The sequence below is a fragment of the Molothrus ater genome, chromosome 3 (genome assembly GCF_012460135.2).
Source record: "Molothrus ater isolate BHLD 08-10-18 breed brown headed cowbird chromosome 3, BPBGC_Mater_1.1, whole genome shotgun sequence".
Taxonomy (NCBI): Eukaryota; Metazoa; Chordata; class Aves; order Passeriformes; family Icteridae; genus Molothrus; species Molothrus ater.
The window spans coordinates 27009929-27029342 of record NC_050480.2 but is presented as its reverse complement, the minus strand read 5'-3'; the positions used below and the strand labels follow the sequence as shown (position 1 = coordinate 27029342).

The 19414-nt window shown below is 42.7% G+C and overlaps 1 protein-coding gene across 1 annotated transcript in view; it reads right to left on the bottom strand.

The window, feature by feature from the left end:
- EPAS1 (endothelial PAS domain protein 1) overlaps nt 1-16138 on the bottom strand; it is a 77195-nt gene extending 61057 nt beyond the window's left edge. The window contains exon 1 of the mRNA XM_036380009.1: nt 15843-16138. Within this exon, the coding sequence (XP_036235902.1) occupies nt 15843-15868 (26 nt within the window). The 5' untranslated portion in view covers nt 15869-16138. The remainder of the gene's footprint in view (nt 1-15842) is intronic.
- Between the last annotated feature and the right edge of the window lie 3276 nt (nt 16139-19414).

The window sequence follows — 19414 nt, the reverse complement described above, 5'->3', positions numbered from 1 at the left end:
GTGGAGCAAGCTTGTGGCTTTTCTCCATCATTGGTCAAAACATGTTGAAGTTAACCTGGTTTATTTGGCAACCATGCTGCTAGAGCTGTTTGGTCAAGCCAACAGGATGCAAGTCAGGATTTCTGGCTTTGCATCCATCTGTCAAAAATGCAGTACATGTTATACACACACCCAAAAAGTGCTCATATTCCCAATATTATAAAATGGTTTCCTAGATGTCAGTAGTATCACCACTCTATTACTCTGCCAATTCTCCAAGTATGGCATTTGCTGGACTGTAGCCATTAAAATGTTGATCCTAAGAATACAAGGTAACAAACCGGACTACAGACTACAGCCTTGAAGTGACCACAAAAGCTGGATCACAACACACATTAACCAGTAAAAGTTCGTTTTCCATAATAAATTAATCAGATTAAAAGACAGTAATGCAAGAAGTCAGTCATGTGTAGGCAGCATGACATTTTCTATGACAACCTGGATTCACGGAAAAGGTGATAGTATGAGACAATTTAAACACAATCTCACATGACTGTGATGACTAAGTCAATATGAATGCTTTCCCTTAAAATGATTCTTCTGTTTCTTCAAAGCAGATGGCATTTAACTGGAAGATCATACATGACCTAGGAACTAGAACAGAAAAAAAACAGTACAGTCTATTGAGTAAGTTTACAAACATAGTAAAGTGACTATTTTGTCATCTCTATTCTTCAGCTTTCCAAAGCCATGCCAGGAACAGGTCTGCCAAAGAATATGAGTAACAGTTTGAAAATTGTGTTTAAACTGTGTAGAAAGTGTCAAGTTAGACAAACATCTTTCTGAAAATGAGTTACTGACAAAGCTCTGTAAGTACACACAGTGTTCTACATATAGCTACATGTGCAAACAGAAATATTTAGAAAATAATCAGCATAAAAAAACACATGCAAATAATCTAGGCTAGTAAATGGTAAACATTATTAAAGACACTTGCTTCAACAGCAATGCAAAACTAAGGTAATATTTTAACCACAGACAATTGCAGAAACAACTTGTGTGGAAGCATTAAAAACCATCAGCATGAAAATACTGTTTTCTGAAATCCCTATCATTGTCATTAACACTCTGGATACCCGGAGCATGTTTTCAAGGCAAATGTAAGGACGTTTAACTGAGGGACCATCAGCAATACCAACAATTTCAGAGCGCTCTGAAAATGCGTTTTCATTGCGCACTGCCTCCCCCACCCTCAATAAAGGCCTGTGCTTGTCACAGAAATCAGAGCCACAGCGGCACGTATTTCAGAGGTGCACTCAATCTGAAGCTGTGCCTCACGCTTATCTCGTCACGAGGCTGCAGCAGCCACCTTTATTGCCTTCAGCCATGTCGGCACTGACACACGCCCCCGCTGCCGGAGGTTTCCCCGTGGAAGGGTGCTTCCATGTGCTTCCATTGGCGTCACCACCGGGACACCTCCTGCCGCCGACATGGCTCGGCCGCACGTTTGCAGGACTGGCCTTTTAAAAAGTCGACCGTATAAACTGGGCAGTGACCAGAATGAGCCGCAGTTATACAAGAAGCAAGGAAATATTATGCAAGACCACAGGAAGTCAGAGGAGACAGCATTCTGGGCAGGCCTGGCAAGGAGTCTGTGTGAACTTCAGCTAACAAGCAAAGCTCGGTCATTGGCGCCAAATTCAGCAGAGAACATTCCCAGTGCTGCAAAGGATAACACTCCCCATGCTTTTGCCAGTGGGCTGCGTTCCAGGACGCCATGTACCTGATGAAATGCAGATAAAAACCGGGTCTTACTTTTGGCCAAGTTTTCACTTATTTTTAAAATTTGAGGCATATTTTGGTCCAACCCTTCTTAGAAGTGGCAAATGGTTTATTTTCATGGCTTTGCTAATAGATCACTTGCTCTTATGCTCCCTGTAATTTCAACTACAATAAGTGGCCTACAAAGAAAACATTTGGCAGAAGCCTCATTTTTTCCACACATCTTGCCCATCTCTACCTCAAGGCTCTCTGCTAATAGGATGTATGAAGATTATGGATTCCTTTTCCTTTGGCATTTTGGAATGACCTATGAAAATACACTTGGTGCAAAAGGATGACACCCACCTTGCAAAAGGATGACACCCACCTTGCACATAACTGTACTATTTTAGTCTGCTTCAATGTCAAAAGTAATTGTTTTGGGAGTGGGGTTTGGTGGTTTTATTCATTTTTGAAAGCTACCTCACGCAGGTCCTAGTTGGAGAAGACATCCACTAAAATGTAGCAAACTTGATTTCTGAAATGACAGAAAAAATTGGCCTTAATTTGGTAAACATTCATTGTCTAGCAATACATGAGTTCAGAGAGGTTTTATGCTTTGTTCCAGGATTCACCTTTAAAACATCAGTGATAAAATGCTGGAGGTGGAAATCCAGTTTTAGGTTCACACACACATAGTGCCAAATAAGAAGCACAGCATGCAGAGTCTTACACAACAAGAAACAATTACCAATTGTGATGAGAGTAGACAAAGCGTTCTCAAGAGAATCTATTTTATGTTTGTAATCACCCTCAAAAACACACAATAGCACTCTCCTTCCAGCAAATACATAATACAAACAAAAACCAAACAGTAGTACTGCCTTGACTGGGGGAAGTGATTCTGAGAAGTATAAGAGATCTTCAGTAGATACTGATTGCCAAAGCCAGTGAACCAATTTTAAAAGTTTTCATCATTACCTTTGCTTATGGGAACAACAAAAATACGCAACTCTTAACAGGAGATTCCCGCCTTCAATGCGGTTTGCACATGAAAAGGTTCCCATAGCCTACTGCTCTTGCAAAAATAATTAAACAAGCACTGCAACAACACAGGAAAGTGAAAATGTTAGTGGTGACAATGGCCTTCATTGTTACTGCCAGTATAACAATGCCCAAAATTAATCACAACCCCAACAATCAACACCAACGCACACACAGTTGGGCCTCTCCAACCAAAACAGATCTTTCTACAGCCGGATCCAGAGTTAAAGCTGTTGAGAAGTGCAGTTGTTTCTCCAGCTGAAGTCAGAGATTCCCATCCAGCTGAAACAAGTCTAGCTGCACTTCTCAAGGCCTGAGTGAAGTATACATTGGTGGTTTTAATGTGGCCAGTCTACATAGCCCACAGTATTGAGTGTTAGTAATAACCATAGTAGCACAGCAGTTTCTTCATCCAAAACCAGTAAGGTCTAAGCACACTGAAACACTTGGAAATGACCAGAGTAAGAAGCAGACTTTTATCTGTATCTATTTCTGCCAAATAGCAAGGCAAATAGCTCACAGAAAGTTTTTAAAACACCACAAGGGTTAACTAGTGAACCATGCTGCAAAAGCAACAAGCTGTTGTGCCAACAAGGGCTCTAGCAAAAACACACTCCTCCAGATTCTGCAGACTCCTGGTGGATCCTGGAACCTGTAGCACAGCAAGCTGCAAGCTGGTAGCTGGCTGGCACTTGGACTTCTTCAGCCATAGCAAGTCTTTCATCTGTACAGGGAAATGGACTTGTGGCTGCAACGTTTCCCTGTAGCCATTACAACACCTGCTTCCAGTTATTTAGTATCCTTGAGATCTCTACAGCTCAGTCAGAAATAAAGGCAGGCACACTATAACCGTGTAAACCTTGATCCCTTAAGGAAACAAGCTAGAACGGGATAATTCATCTAATCACTGTCTCATCACCTATTAAAGTTTCTTTTGATACCCAAGTAGTTCACCGAGCCATAATCCTTCTCCAGACTTCCTATATGCAATCTATATTCAGCAACAGCAAACGATAATATACCTCCAACCACAAGCACAAGAAGGTATTTACCTCCTCTGAGGTGGAAAGGGAGATTGTCTTGACTCACAGGAGCAAGTATACCTCTAGGTTGAAGCCTTCTCTTTATTTTCCTTCAGTATATTGATTTCATATTCCACAGCTTCACTAAAACATCTCCTGGTATGTGGGCAAACAGAGCACAATGAAATACATTTGCCCACCAAATATTCCTTCTTACAAGTGTAAATCAGAACTGATTTCCTATACAAGTAACAGATAAGAACAGATGCTTGTTTTACTTTCCTCATACCTTGCAAAGGTATTTCATTTGCTTAATCACCAGCTAAGGCTTGAAGTGAAATGATAATGAAACCCTCTTTCAAGAGGGATGAAGGTTTGTATCACACACAGCTGACATTTTATTTTCCTCAAAGGCATTTTCATGAAACCATACCCAGAGGTCTGAGGCAGGAACTGAACTCCATTTTGATAAAGGTTATAGATATTATGGATATGGAGGTTTTTTGGTACAAAAGCCCAAGCACTCCAACTGTTAATTAAGGTACAAAGAGAAACTTAGGAAACCAAACCAACAGGAGCACACAGGTCAACAAATGATTCAGTAGGCTCTATCCCTGGCTGTAACCTACTCAAAATGCAATATAACATGAAATCATTTTACAGTTGCACTGTATTCATCACATGACTCTCTCTGAAGGAATGCTCTGCAATGACTTCACGTTGGCAGTGTTTCTTCTCAAAAGGTTTTAACAGGTCAGGTGGCAGGCACTCTTCCTCTTTCAGCTCTGCCTTTAGGTGGACTTCTGGACTTCTGCTCCACATTAGCCATCACCGCACCCAAAATCCCTACTGTGACCTGCAATGCCGACTTTGTTCCCTGCTCATTTTATTCCCCACGTTAGAAGAACTCTGAAAAGTTCCTATTTGAATAAGCACCATTTGCTGTCATCTGCTTCCTTTAAAATACTTCTTTTTAAAAGTGTCAGAAAGCAATAGAGCTGGTCACTCTGGTTCATTGCTTCATATTTGCTGTTTGAGAAGCTGGAATTTAGTTACACCATGTTTACAGTGGCATTTAGGTTTGAGGGGCAGGGAGATGTTGTCCTAAGATCTGGTAGGCAAAGGGAAAGAAGTGTTACACAGATAACACAGCCTCTTGCACTATCTTCTTCAGGGCCTGCACACAGTGTGCAAAGCTGCCAAGTCTGTCTGAAACATTAGGCTTTTCTCACTCTCTCTTCTTTACACTAAACACTGCAGGGGCTCCGTCTTCTGGCCCACCCTGGCACCCGTATGTAAGAGAAGCCTTAACTGAATGAAGATCCACAGGCTTCAGTCTCTGTGAATGAGATTGTATATGCTGACCTCTAAACCCATGTCCCAATAACCCTGTGTGTCAGCACTCTTCTACTCTCTTACAGCTCTCAGTTCAAAGAAACTGAGAGCAAATGATTGCTGGAACCCTGCTGAACTCTCCATCTGCAGAAAAGACTGGTTTTGTTGTGGCGGCCAAACCCTCCTTTTCACTCTTACTGCCCCGTGGGTTGCTCACCTGCCTGCTCCATGATGAAATCTGAAAGAATAAGGGGTTTATCATCCCTGAGATGCTTTCAGGATGTTGCAATCCCCGGCTGCCGCCACCAACACCCCCACCTTCTCAATTGCTTGGGGCGTCTAAATTGCACATGGATCTTATATGACAGGAGGACAAATTCAAAGGTGAAGCAAGCGAAGGCGTAGGTCACCCGCCAGCACGTGGGTGTAACCTACATATTGAGGGATAATATGGAGTGGTGCAGTAAAGAAAGCAATTAACCTGGTAATATATGAGTGAGAGATAACCAAACTCCTTCCACTTGACAACCTCCTATTAAAGCATTTTCAAGTTAGGTTTATTCTACAAGCTTCTTGTCAGCATATCTACAGCATTGTGTTAGGCATAGAAATAGAAAGGCTCCATTTTTAAAAGTTTACAGTTTAAATAAATAAGACACACAAAGGGTGGAAGGAAGGATGTGCTACCATCCAGTTTTCCAGACTGGGGAGCTAGGATAACTACAGTGAGCAGCCACACCACACTGTCCAGTGTGGTGTGTCCATTATCAATGCAATGCCCTGAGTACGCAGCATAAAACAAAGAGCTGGGCTGAGCAAGGGGCTTTTAGAAAGGATGTGGAGGGGAAAGGAGACAGAAGAAGCAGAGGCCAGACCCACTTGCTAAAGCTGTTGTTCAGCAGCCAGGTCAACAACCAGACTCGAATTTCACAGCCAGCTCTACTGAGAGTGGTGAACAAGCTCAAGAAACAGAATCTAAAACATTATTTTATTCAGCTTCACTGTGCTTTGGCCCAACTCCCCATGCCAGAGTCTTTGTTCGGGCCAGTCATGCAGCTGACAAACAAAAGTAGGGTTGGGGGGTTGGTTTTTCCTAAATGGGAAATAATGGCTGTTTCGAAACACCAGCATAAAGTTTCCCTGAAGATATCTGCACTGGCTTCTATTTCATTTTCAAGCCAGCACATGCCTAAGAGAACGGGATAGTCCCCTTTTGTGAATCACTGGGAACATAATACGGCTTTGCTGTTACGTAAAAAAGCCAGTAGAAGCATTGAGGCAACTTGAGCACAGAAAGGATGTTCCTATAAAAATGTCCCTCTGATTAGTAATGGCAATAAACACATCCTTCAAATCATTCACAGGGGAGAAAACCCAAGAACCAGATTTATTAACACAAACTGATAATCTTACAGCTGCAGCACAAAACCAGCCCACCTGCAGCTGAAGCAAGCTATGCTCCCTCAGTGAAATGTGACATCTTCCACCTAACCATGCATGTAAAAGTGCTGCATTACGCAATGAAGGTGGTCAACACCGCCAAATGTATACCTTCCCTAAAAAGCATAAATAACACAGTTTTGTAAAGAACAAGCGTAATTATCTTCTTGAGGCATTGGTTTCCTGCTCTGCAAGTAAAACTCAGCCATCCCATGTGCAAGAACTGCCCAACTCAAACTCTCTGCACTCTTCAATGTGCAAGACAACCTTACAGGACAACAGGAACTGTCTCCCAGATCAATATGGGGATAACTGGAAGCAGTAAACGAGAGCCACATTTGTCATGGTTTTCCTTTGCGACAGAGGAAGAACAGAAAAAGCCAGCAGTAGGCAAAGCCTCGCTGTTCTTCCAAGACCATATGCTGAAGGCAATATGTAGAGGCTATTCCAAAATTCTTACCCCTTCCCAAAGGCTCTCCACCTTCACTGAATTAGACAAATGCAGCTTTTCCAGAAGAATCGTCTGGCAAAAACTATAGGAAAATACCAAAAGCACTTTCACCAACTTGCAATCTTCTCTCACAGGTTATGAAACACAGGGGAGGCAACTGAGACCTTAAAAAAAAATAAATAACCTGGAGCGTAGTATAGTTCTAACTGGTCACTGGATTTGTATTCCAGAGAAAAACTGCCTAAGGAGTAGTGGCACGATAAAGCCATTTAATGCTGAATTTCTTCTCACACATCCACGTATGACGCTGACATTCCACAGATCACTCAAAAGGCATTTTTGTTCTAAGCAAACTTCCTATCAGCTTTAAGTCAATACTCACCATAAATACCTGAGAGTCTGAAGACAGTGTCATTGCCATCAGCGAACGAGTTTATTTCATCATAATGCCACACAAAAATCTAACCAGGAGCAACAATGCTTATCATCTCAGAAGATACTTTGCTATTTGCAACGACTTTTGGATACAAATTGCACAGACAGCTAAAAGCTGGGCACATTCCTAGCAACATTCCCCATTTACAAGCGTAGAAATACAGAGGGGGTGGTTTCTTAACGTCTGAAAGATCTTTGAAGTATTTTGACAATAAGCACCCAATAATACCTAGAATTTACTGGCAGAGAGGGTGATACAATTGTGAATGAACAGACAGGGCCTGAAGACCAACAGCAGCCAGAGAATGTCCCAAACACAATGCCTGAATAGGATTGCTTTGTAGTTTATCATACAAATGCAAGTGCAAATGACTACAGCTGTGATACCACAAGCTTAAGCAGTTTAAGCACCTTTTTATGGCAGCAAATACCTTAGATATGCTAAGGGTGAAACAAAATACAAGGAATGTTCTTTAAAGTATACTTCCACCACCTTTATAAAAGCTGCCTAATAACCATCCCACTTCATACTTGCTTCAGCTTATTACCTAAGCAAATATTTATCTTACTAGAGCATGAATAGATCTAAAGTTTAAAAAATTATACAGTAATTTTTGAACACCATAAGACAACTTGCACCAAAATTATGAGCCCTTAATGGATATTTTCCCACGCAGATTAAAAAAAAGTTCATAAGTCCTCTGACACCACAAATGACCATCAGTTTTCCCTTTTAAGAAGAGAAGAATAGGGCACATTTTTAAGATTTCATGCAACTTATTCAGGCCACTGAACTGGGTTCTTAAACTGAAACCATTCAGCAAACCACCTTCTGTGTACTAAATACTAGATATATAAGGGATTCAGAAGCTGACTATGTAAAGAAAACACGTGTACTAGGCCAAAGGTTGATATCACCTGGGATGACTATATTTCAAGATATTATTATATCTGCTACTTAAAGCAATAGCTTTCCTGGGAAAGGCAAACATGTCTATCTCTCAGCATATGCAGGCAGGTTTTCGAGAACACGGCTCTGAAATTATCAGTCCCTTGAGAGCAAGTTAGAAATTCTGTAAACATGCTGTTTTCATCTCTCCCATATTTTGACTTTCTTGTCTGTTGTGTCAGGAGCCAGTGAGGGGTTATGGCGAGCCTTCATTGCTAGGTTCTCAATTATACTACAGTCTTTAAAAAGCTGTTCACATAACCAAAGCTAGAGAAGACCTTTGTCATTGCCAAGTCACACTTCCTGCCTAACCCAAGCCAAAGAGGACTAAATATTTTCATCAGACCTGGTAACTTGTCTAAGCAATTGCAGTTTTTGAAAGACTGGGGCTGTTTTGAATTCAAGGCTTTAAGTGATGAGGGCCTTGTAAATACTGTAAAAAGAATACCTAATATTTTGGTTTAGCAGACAAATTTGAAGATTTCCCCTGAAAGGAAGACAGGAATCTGACTGAGGTCAAGTCACCAAACCAGTGTTGTAGACTTCAGTACAGTAAAGATCTGGAAAAAAACCCAATTAAGTCTAACACCAGAAAAGAAAGACAAAGAAAAAATAAAAATATTTAAATTAACAAGAGACTAATAATTACTTAAGTCTCATTCAAATGAATTTAGAACATCTGGTTTTCAATTAATAACATAGTGCAACACAGGAAACCTTATAAAAAGGAACCCAAATCTAAAATGTTTCAGCAGTCTCCAAATGTCTTGACAATTTCACAACCCAGTCCCTTCATTTTAGTCTAGCTCAAACTAGAACACTAGCTTTTGTTTCCCTTGTGCACTGGAAAATTATTTTCCAAGAAAATATTTGTTTTTACAGAAAATATTTACCAACTGCATCTGCAGCTTTTCCACCACTTGGTACCATTGATCAAAATTTGCACTACATATCTTACCTTCATTTGCTCAACTCTAACCACATATATTTTGATATATTAGACAATGAGTAACAAATATTTACAATAGATTAAGTTCACGTTTCGGTAGTTCCAAATAATTTTGAAATTATCCCAGTAATGTTACTACACATATACCTTCAGACAGACTGCCTGCTATCAAGTGCCATAAGTTACACCCACATGATTCATCCATTAGGAGAGCTGCTCTGTTTAAAAAAAAAACAAAACCAAAACTAAACCACACCACCCCCCCCAAAAAAAGTCGCCATGCACAATCCTCCTCATATCACTTCTAATTTTAGCTTTTCCTTAGATAACACAATTTCCCGAAACAAAATGAGACTGCTCACACTCTTCTAGCTCCAAAATGTTATTGCAAAAGCATTGTTATTTGTAGAAGTAGTTCAATACACACAATATTTAATATTCAAATATAAAGGGATGTTTCTGTGCTTCAGCCTTCTGTTCTGCCAGGGCTGTGTAGAAGGAGGTGAAAACAACTAGGAGTTACTTTTTTTTTTTTTGTTTTGTTTGTTTGGGGAGAGGATTTAAAGAATGAGGCAGGCAACAGAGAGCAGTGTAGGACCCTGCACTCATCACTGTTCACTCATATATATGAAAAAAACAAGCAAAAAATCCCAGCCAAATCCCATAAAAGTCCGGTTGTTCTCTCCATCAAAGTCCTACTTTGCAGTCTGTCCAAATTCTGGCCTGGAGGTTTTGTTCATGCAGGTCAGAGCTGGGATTTAGGGAGATGCTCAAGAAGTAGGGACTAGAGGAATAGCCAGGCACAGGCAAGACGGAGTTTAAGAGACACTTCTCGTTGGAAACACAATATGCTGCTGAAATCTCTTTGAGCAAACAGTCACTTTGGTTCTACAGATTCTCCACAAATACTTGAGATTAAAACACTACTTAATAATGCTACTTAATGTTTGTTTGAAAGCAAATCAGTGCATAAATACATACACAGCAGAACGAAGCAGCATTTGTAACTTGGGGGGTGGTTCAACATATTTACATTAGGAATAAAAACCACTGAGGAGCTGTATTATCCTGGTTTTGTCCTACTTGAGAGCACAAACAAAATAAAAAAGTGTTTTTTCCTCCTGCCCAAATGCACACAATTTGTTTATAAGCTTCAATAAGCCAGTATTAATCGTCCACCCATAGGCTAACACAAAGTATGTGTAATGTTTCTGCATTTTTCGAACTTCTTGGAGGCAACACCCTAAACATTCCCCTAAATCAAAGAAAACTGCTGATTCCACATATTAGCACACAGAGAAAGGGTCAAGACCAGGGCACCTCTTTGACTGAAGATCAGACATAAAAATTCAACTAAAGCAACTTTGCTCCTGGTCTGGCAAAACATTTGATGAGTTTCTATAAAATAAATACTGAATATTTGCTGTGTCACATAAAGCAATGGACAGAGAAGCATAATAGAGATGCTATCCAAATCCAAATGCTTTGTAATAACAGTCAAGTAAATTAAATTACATGTCTAACTGTTTTCAGGCCCAAATATGCCCATTTAATCAAAATTTATTATGGCAGATTTTGTTTCAGCAAAATTTTCTAGACCTAAATGAAGTCACAGAGGAAAAAAACAAAATCATAAATAGATTTGATCTCAAGAAGAACATAATTAAGTGAGCTACTTTGGAACACTACTTATTTATCAGCCAATTGGCCTACTGTACTTTATTAAGCTACTTTCCAAATGCATAATAAAATAGTTACCCATTTTACACACTTCAGAAAGTGTCTCATAAAAAGCAGGTCTGTAAATGTAAGAAGTTATTTTTTTTATATATAAGCAGTCAAGGTTTTATCCTCACCAGATAACTACTTTATTATATTGTCTTTTAAGCAAATTGAGCACAAGAATGATAAATGAGAAAAAACCTGCCAGATGCATTAATATTCATACCTGCACTTCTCTTCATTTAAGAGAAGGGCTCTGTCCATCTTGTGCCAGTTACTAGGAGTAGAACTATTTATAACTATTAAAATATGCATGTCACTATGAATATTGGAGTAATTAACACAATAGCATTTCACAAAGACCTTTAGCAGAATAAAACCATTCCAAGTATTTAAATTATTTTTAAATACAATCTGCCTTTGTATTGCTCATTTCCTTACTCTAATGTTTATCCTAAGAATAGCAAAAAGTTTAATGCTTGAAGAGTTCTGCTCAAACCACACCTAACAGGAGCTCCTGCTTGGAACCTGAAAACAATAATACTTGATGTTTATGAATCCATCATAGTTTAAGAATCCATACAGAAAGATATAGAGAGATCCATTTTGATACTCACGATGGATCTCCTGAATTCGCAGCATAAATGCAAAACTGGTTATTAGCAAAGTATCTCTAACATGCAAGACATTCTTAATGACCCACACAAGATAAATGTGACAGAGATGCAGAGATAAGGGCATGACACAAAGATTGTGTTTATGAAGGGGCAGCAGAAGACAGCAGTTCCCAAGCAGGCCAGGTCACCAAGCCAGAGCTCAGCCCAACCTCTGCTCCATGTCACTGCAGGCAAAGGCAGAGCCGGGGGCAGGCGCGAGCCTGTCCCTCCTCATTCCTGTACCCTTGGGCCACCCTCTGGTAGAAAAGCCAGACATCTCTAGAAATCAGAAGGGGCAGGGAGTACAGAAACAGAAGGGGCAATGCCAAAGTAGGAGGGCTATGAGTGGCCAGGATCATTCAAGATGTCCTGCAAGCTATGAAATGTCTGAATTTGTGGTGCTGAAATGTAAATACAAATTGCTTAATGTTAACACACCATAAATATGTGCTAAACAGCCGATTTCAACAGATTGTTCACCAGGAATTCAGGAGATCACATTTCTTTTTCATAACTCCAAATAAGAAAAACTGCAAGAGCAGATGTGAACACAGAAGCAAACAGAAGTAACTAAAATATGTGGGCTATGCATGGGGTGATGTTGAGCAATAATAAAACTTGACAAAAAAATTTTTATGGAGCTGAGTAATCTATGAAATAGTCTGCAAAGGAAAGTGTTCTAACCTCCATCAGTTAAAGTACATAAAGTGAGGTTTAAAAGAGTGTAAGGACAAACTTGGGTTGGCAAGAGAATGGACAAGATGATCTGTCACCACCATCACAGAATAACAGGCAACAGGGAGTATACCTGGCAATAGTGACACACAGAAAATGTACTGGGGAGAACAAAACTGAGACTTGTATGTTTCTTGAAATCTGCAGTTTAACACCTTGGCACATCCAAATACTCACATTTCCTGACATCCAAATTATATCCATTACAAGCGAGCAACTACCTGAGCTCTGGAGAGCTGTGCCGTCAGGACAGTTTCCTCATCCTGAGGAGGAACAGCCAAGAGTGACCTCAGCTTGGCAAAACCACTCTCCTGAAGGAAAAAGGTCAGCAAAATTTGAGGCACAAAGCACCTCATTAGAGGGGCTCAACGTCAAATAAAGCCCAAAGCAAAAGGGTAAACGAAAGCAGTCTATTAACTAGACAATTAATGGGGGCAATCCCATTTCTTTACTATCTGGGCCAGAAGAAGTTAAACAGATTTATTTAACATTACATGGTTATGGTCACAAAACGTACTGTGTAATTACACTAGCACAGAAACACCCTGAGCTGCAAAATTGGTTTATTTTTCATACAACTGGAAAACAAACAGAATTTCCCAAGTAACAACACAACTGAAAAGGTGAAGCCAAATGATGCATCCTTCTCAGTGGTACTTGACTTGTCCTGAGCCTGGCTTCAAACTTTTCTCAAGACACTGTCGTCCATCCAGAAGTGTTCATTTAACACAACATCCACTCCTAACAAAGTAACTGTCTTGCAAATCATTAAAAAACACATCAAGATATTGTATCAGACTGCTCGAATTACATTGGGAATTACCTACTAATTGTTGTTGTACTGCACAGCTGTACAGATCAGATACTTTACCCTTAGCTTTCATTATATGCTAAAATGTGTTATGCCCTTTGATTCCTCCTCTCCCTCTGGCATTCTAAGAGAGTATCTAATATTGTGTAGATTTTTTTTAATAAGTTAAAAGAATAAACATATTAATTTCAGCTCTGAATCTTGGACTAACTTTAAATCAGCCTACTGAAAGTGCCATAACATTTGTTCCAAATAAAGCAACTGCTCTTTTCTGCTAGCAAACAGAGCTTCAAATGAGGACCTGAGGATGTTCTTCAACTTAAAGGGACCATTAAGAGAATCAAAGATTATCTTCCTTAGAACATTTGTTTAACAGTAAGAGATCTGCTCCTCAACATAGTTTCAGAGCTGCCTGGAAATCTGGTAACACTGCCCCACCTTTTCTCCGTGAAAGTGATTTATAAATGCTATTAGCAAGTAAGGTTAGAGATCCTAGTTGCATATCTGGATAGAGATCAAGCAAACAAGACACTAACTGTCCAACTCAAGGCAATAAACCTACTCTATAACAGTACTGGAAAATTAAGAGAGCAAAACTATCTTGTTTCAACAGGCTACATAGGGTACATCCCCAGTAGGGATGTCCACAGCACACTGACAGAGAGGCACAAACCAGCTATCTGAAATCCCTCCTATGACACTCTCCCAGTTCTTCCACAAACATTAATTTACGCAACAATCCCATGAACCAGATAACAACTAGCCTACTTCTGAGAGAAACAGAAAAATTGTCATTGAATGTCACAATATTTAAAAGCAGTGAGGGAGTCAGGATCAGGGTTCAGACTTCAGTCTTGTGAAGCCTGTGTAGTATCTGAAGAGTATTTCCCCAAACCACTTCAGTGTGCTGTCCTGCAAGATTAGACAGCGCTCAATCCCTCACTCTGCTTGAAAGCAAGAGGTTAAAACTGAAGAGATTAAGAGTGCCCCGTTAAAAAGAGGTGATACAATGAATGCAGTGTATTTCCAATATACACACTATTTCATCCTCTTGCCTCATAAACTAACACATTTTTAACTACATTGTACTGTACTATATTTTTTACTTTTTCAACCAAAGACACAAAACGTACGTATATTTTGTACTCTGCACTCTACCTAGAACAAAATACACTTGAAGCAACAGTTTAACCTTAATACGTTAGTTTCTGATAAACTGAGGAAAACAGAACTACAGGGAAAAGGTATGATTTACACTGCTATACCTCCCCTACTACATCGTCATAGGGTGACTCAATAAAAAAGGAGCTATTACACAAACAAAAACCCAGGGTTTAAAGTTTAATGCATGGTAACTGGATAGTACACACGACAAATAACAACATAAAATTCTTAGTCTATAAACCACATTGCTTATAAAGAGAATCTATGGCCAGAACAGTAACCTGTGCTGACAATCGACGGATCCTGCCTGCTGTAGAAAACAGACTGAATACATATCCTTTCACAAGACTTCATAGACCTTTATTCACTTGCTTACTTTTCCCCATGTCCGTGCCCTCTCGCACCCATAGGAATTGTTTATAGCTTTGGAGCAACAAGTAGATAATTCTTCTCTTAATCTCCACCTGTAACATCTGTGTTATGGACCGCTGAGTTTTATTTTGACGTTTGTTCTCAAGAACCAACAAGAAAACACTCTTTGATGAGCTACAAAACTACCAGTGCGTTACTTTGATCCCCTCTGGAAGGGTCGCTCTGGCAGTGTGGGAATGGCTGGCTTTACATCTCTCGCAAAGGGCAGCAGCAAACGAGGCGCTGGGCACTGCTGGAGCTCTCGGCCCTCCGGGAAAACCCGCTGACAGCTGAGGAGCCCCGTGAACCGCGGGAGATGCACCGCGGCCAGCGCCTCGGACTGGAGAGAGGGGGTGTCGAATATTTACACAGCCTGGCAATTTCATCCACGCGACTTTAGTTATAAAACACGTTTTACTAAGAGTGCTGCTACCTTCAACTGAAAAACAGTACAACTATCTTTAATTGGAAAATAGTTTCCTACTACCTCTGCCCTGGCTGATAGCAAGCCCTGCCACGGCGTACACGGCAGTGGCCGCACACCGGCCGGCTGGCCCTGCCTGCCAGGTGCACCTGCCCGCAGCCGGCACGGCCGGGGCCGCCTCCGCCGGGCCGGGGCCGGGCGCGCTCTGGGCCGCGGTGCCGCCGGCGGGGGCAGCTCCCCGGGCAGGCGCTCCCCGGCTCGGCGGCGGCCCGGACGGAGCGCGGGTTACCGCGAACGGGCGCGGCGCTGCTCCCCGGCCCCTCTCCCCGCCCGGGCTGGGCGAACTAACTCACTCACACTCACTCGCGCCGCCGCCGGTCCCCGCAAAGGCTCCGGGTCGAGCCCTCGCACAGGAGCGGTGGCGGGGGGAGGCGAGGCCGCGCCGTCCCGCCGGCAGTGCCCCCGGAGCGGGGAGTCCCGCGGCCCAAGGGGGCAGCCGCAGAAGGAGGACACAGCGGCCCGAGCAGCCCGGCGCCTCGCCCGCGGCCCCTCACCTTTTCTTCTCCTTGTCAGCTGTCATCCCGGCGGCTGCTGCCGGCTCCTGCGCCGCCTCCCGGGCCGGGGCGCGCTCAGCACCTGCCCGCGGGACGCGGGGCTCCGCGGGCGCCGGCGGGCGGGGAGCGGGGTCCGGTTCGGCCGGGTCGCCCCCGAGGCGGGCGTACAGTCTCAGGACACTGCCGAGGATTGTACGGCCCGCCCGGGGGAGGCGGTGGTAGCGGCGGCTGCTGCGGCGGGACAGGAGCGACGCGGCGGCGGGGCTGTGCAGCTCGGCGCCGCCCGCAGAAAGTTCTCACTTTAAACCTTGGGCAGCCGCCGGCCGCGGGGGCAGGGCCGGCCCCCTCCGCCCGGGACCCGGCCCGCACGGCCCGGCCCCGCCGCCGCCGCCGCGCCCGCCAATGGGGGCCGCCGGGGCGCCCCGGGCTCCCCGCCCCCGGCACCGGCCCGGCCGGGGGTCAGCGGGGCCGCTCCGCCCCGCCGGCCCCGCTCCGGGCTCCCGCACACGGGCACCGGCCCCTCCGCTGCCGTCTTATTTTTTAGTTATTTAAGTTTTTGGTTATTGAACTTTCTTATTTTTTTAAACTTTTTTTTTTTTTTTTTCCCTCAGAAGTGGTTGCTCCCCGCCGGTGCGGTCCGAGGCCCGCCGCAGCACCTGCCCGGCGGCTGCGGAGCGGCTGCGGGGCTGCCCCGGCACCGAGCGCTGCTCCCGCAAGCGGGGACTGCCCCGCACCCGGCCCCTGGAGGGCCCCCCGTTCAGCCCGAGGCGGGGGTGTTGAAATAATAAATTTAAAATTACGAAAATAAAAGCCGCAAGGACGGTGCGGGCTTGGAGCGAGGCCCCGGAGCCATCGCAGGCGTGCGGGGCCGCCCTGCTCCGGCCCGGCTGAGCTCGGCCCGGGTCGCGCACGGAGGAGAGGGAGTGTGGCGGCGGCTTGGGGCAGAGGGATGTGCAAGGAAGCAAGGGCTGTTCTTTTGCCTCCCTGATGGGACTTCCTTCCTCTCCCTGTTTTTTCGATTTTATTTTCTGTGCCGTAGTGGATATTTCAATTCAGGCACTTTTAAAACTCGTGGTTGATGACACACGGTGAAGCGAGTCTGTGGCAAGAAGCGCCAAAGCTCATCTCATGCTAGCACCTGCTATGGCTTGCTGCAGTTAAGATAAATGTAAATAATAAAAAAAAAAAACCCTCTTGCTTTGACTTTTGTTTATTTTACACCAAAGCAACTAACATTCCTAGACAAGGGATTATGAAAATTTTTCCTGATCTTGTCTTTCAGCATGGTAGAAACTTCAGCCTTATCCTCATGCTCTCTAAGGCTTACCTTACATTTTTATATCTTGAACCAAATGCAAGCCTTTGCATTAGGCTGCACAAGGTTTTCTTTACTTCTGGAAAATGGAAGTAATGAGCCAACACGAGCCAAACAAGAGTTATTTCATGCTAATTCAAATTTGAGCCATTTCCCCCATGCCATTTCAGAGGCTGGTTTGTATACAATGGGTCAGAGGGTGTTTTCCTTTTCTTTTATACAGTATGAAAGTTTAAAGAAATGCATTTGGGTTTGAATTTGCATATTCTCCTCTCAAGTCTGAAAGGAGCTACACATGCTTACACAGCAACAGCCTAATTATGTGGTAACAGTTGGGTTTTTTTTCTTGTTATACAAGAGAACCTAAACAAAAGAAACCCACAAATATTTAAAACCTAAGTAAACTTAGTCAAACAGAATTTGTGTATGCAGGACTAAATTTAACCTTCTGGGAATACGAGGATGCAACAGGATCAAAGACCCAAGTCACTCATTTCCTAGATTAAATAGACCTCTTCGTCCTTCATTGATCTCTGCTGATGTCAATGCTCCTTGCTGTATCTTAAAGCACTTCACTTGGATAAACAGCTTGCCTTCAAAAATCAGACAAGAAAAGCATTCAAACTGACTAAATCTAAACCACTCAGTAAATTTTAATTATTTCACATCTAGCTCATTGGCCAGACTCCTGTTGGCTCTGCCTACATGGATACGGTTGTAGTTGATTAACAGTGAAAATCTCTGGCTCTCTTGGCCAGCAGGGCCTGAAGGTGCTTTGGCAACGGGAGAATTCACATCTGAGTGCCACTCAAGAACCTGTCCTGTCCTCTGCACAGACAGGTTGGTGGGTTTCAGCACAGGTCAGTGCTCAGAAAAACAGGGATCTTGCTGCTGCATTAGGAAGCTGAAGCAAGCAAGACTGAATGATTCTTACAGCTCCCTCACAGCTTCAGTTCTTGAAGTTGTCTATACTATAATTTCTGGCAAATGAGCTCCCCATCTTGAATATCAAAGGAAAAAATGGCCTGTCCTCTAGAGTTTACTTTAGTTATTAATTCTCTCTCTTTCCCAGGACTGTTCAGGGAGGGGAAGAGCAAATGTATCTTTAATACCATGGTCAATTTACGAGATGCATTCTGTGGTGATAAGGGACAGCACCTTCAGGGAGGCTTGCTAGAGTTTCTCCTTGCTGGATAACAGCGGAGAGAATCACATAATTGGATTTTCAAATGCATCTCATTACTACTTTAATTTCCTTTATGATGAGTCAGTATTTATTAACAGTACCCACCATAATATGGACTTTCTCTAACCTTATACTACTCAGAAGCTTCGATAGGAACTACACCATTAGTGAGCACATTTACTCTACAAATCTGCTCTATTTAACCACAGAAGATACAGCTGCCAGAAAAGCCAAACAAAGCCTTAAACTGACAGTAAGCACACTTTGTTCTCTTGATTACTAATCACTGTTGTAATGGCTCTTTCCATTTCATATTCCTATGTTACTCCTTCATTTTACCTTGAATTTGCTACATTTTACACTTTGCTTAGTAGATATAACTCAGATAAAATCTCACGGAAGAGGAAAAAGTGCTCGGGAAACTTCATAAACTGAACTTAACAGGTGTTACCTCCTCTTTTTCCTCCCCCCATCAAAGATTTCAGCAGGATCAACATACTAGATGGGACTTCTTTACTTTTGCTGGTCAGGGAAAATACAAGCTGCTGTGTCTTATCCATTCTGTTCTGGGAAATATTAGAGAAGATGACGCACATTGTTTCTATGTGAATTATTCTAGAGATGTTATAGGAACACAAAGTTTTTAATTTCTAAATGCAGGCTTCAGGTGATGTATTTGAAAAGTCACTGACGTCTGCCTTGGTACCAAATGGGTTCTTGAACGGTCCTTCAAGTCTAGAGGGGATCAGTTTATGTCAGCTGTGACTGGACTAAACTCTGGGGAAAAGAGAGACTTAGGAAAAAATCCTGGTGGTGTAAGAGCAACTTTCACAGCCCACACTGAAGTTTGAACTACATTGACAAGCTAGGAAATCTGCACAGGGTAGGGACAGGGTCCCTGGTGCTCATGGGGAACACCCCATCACCCAAACATGATGCTGGCAAGCTCCTGATTACTGCCACTTATTCTGAAACACACCAGTGATTTAGGACCAGTTATGCTGCATTGTTTTTTCCAAGGATATGCATATGGATGTAATCCACCATCCAAATCAGCACTTACACCAGTTT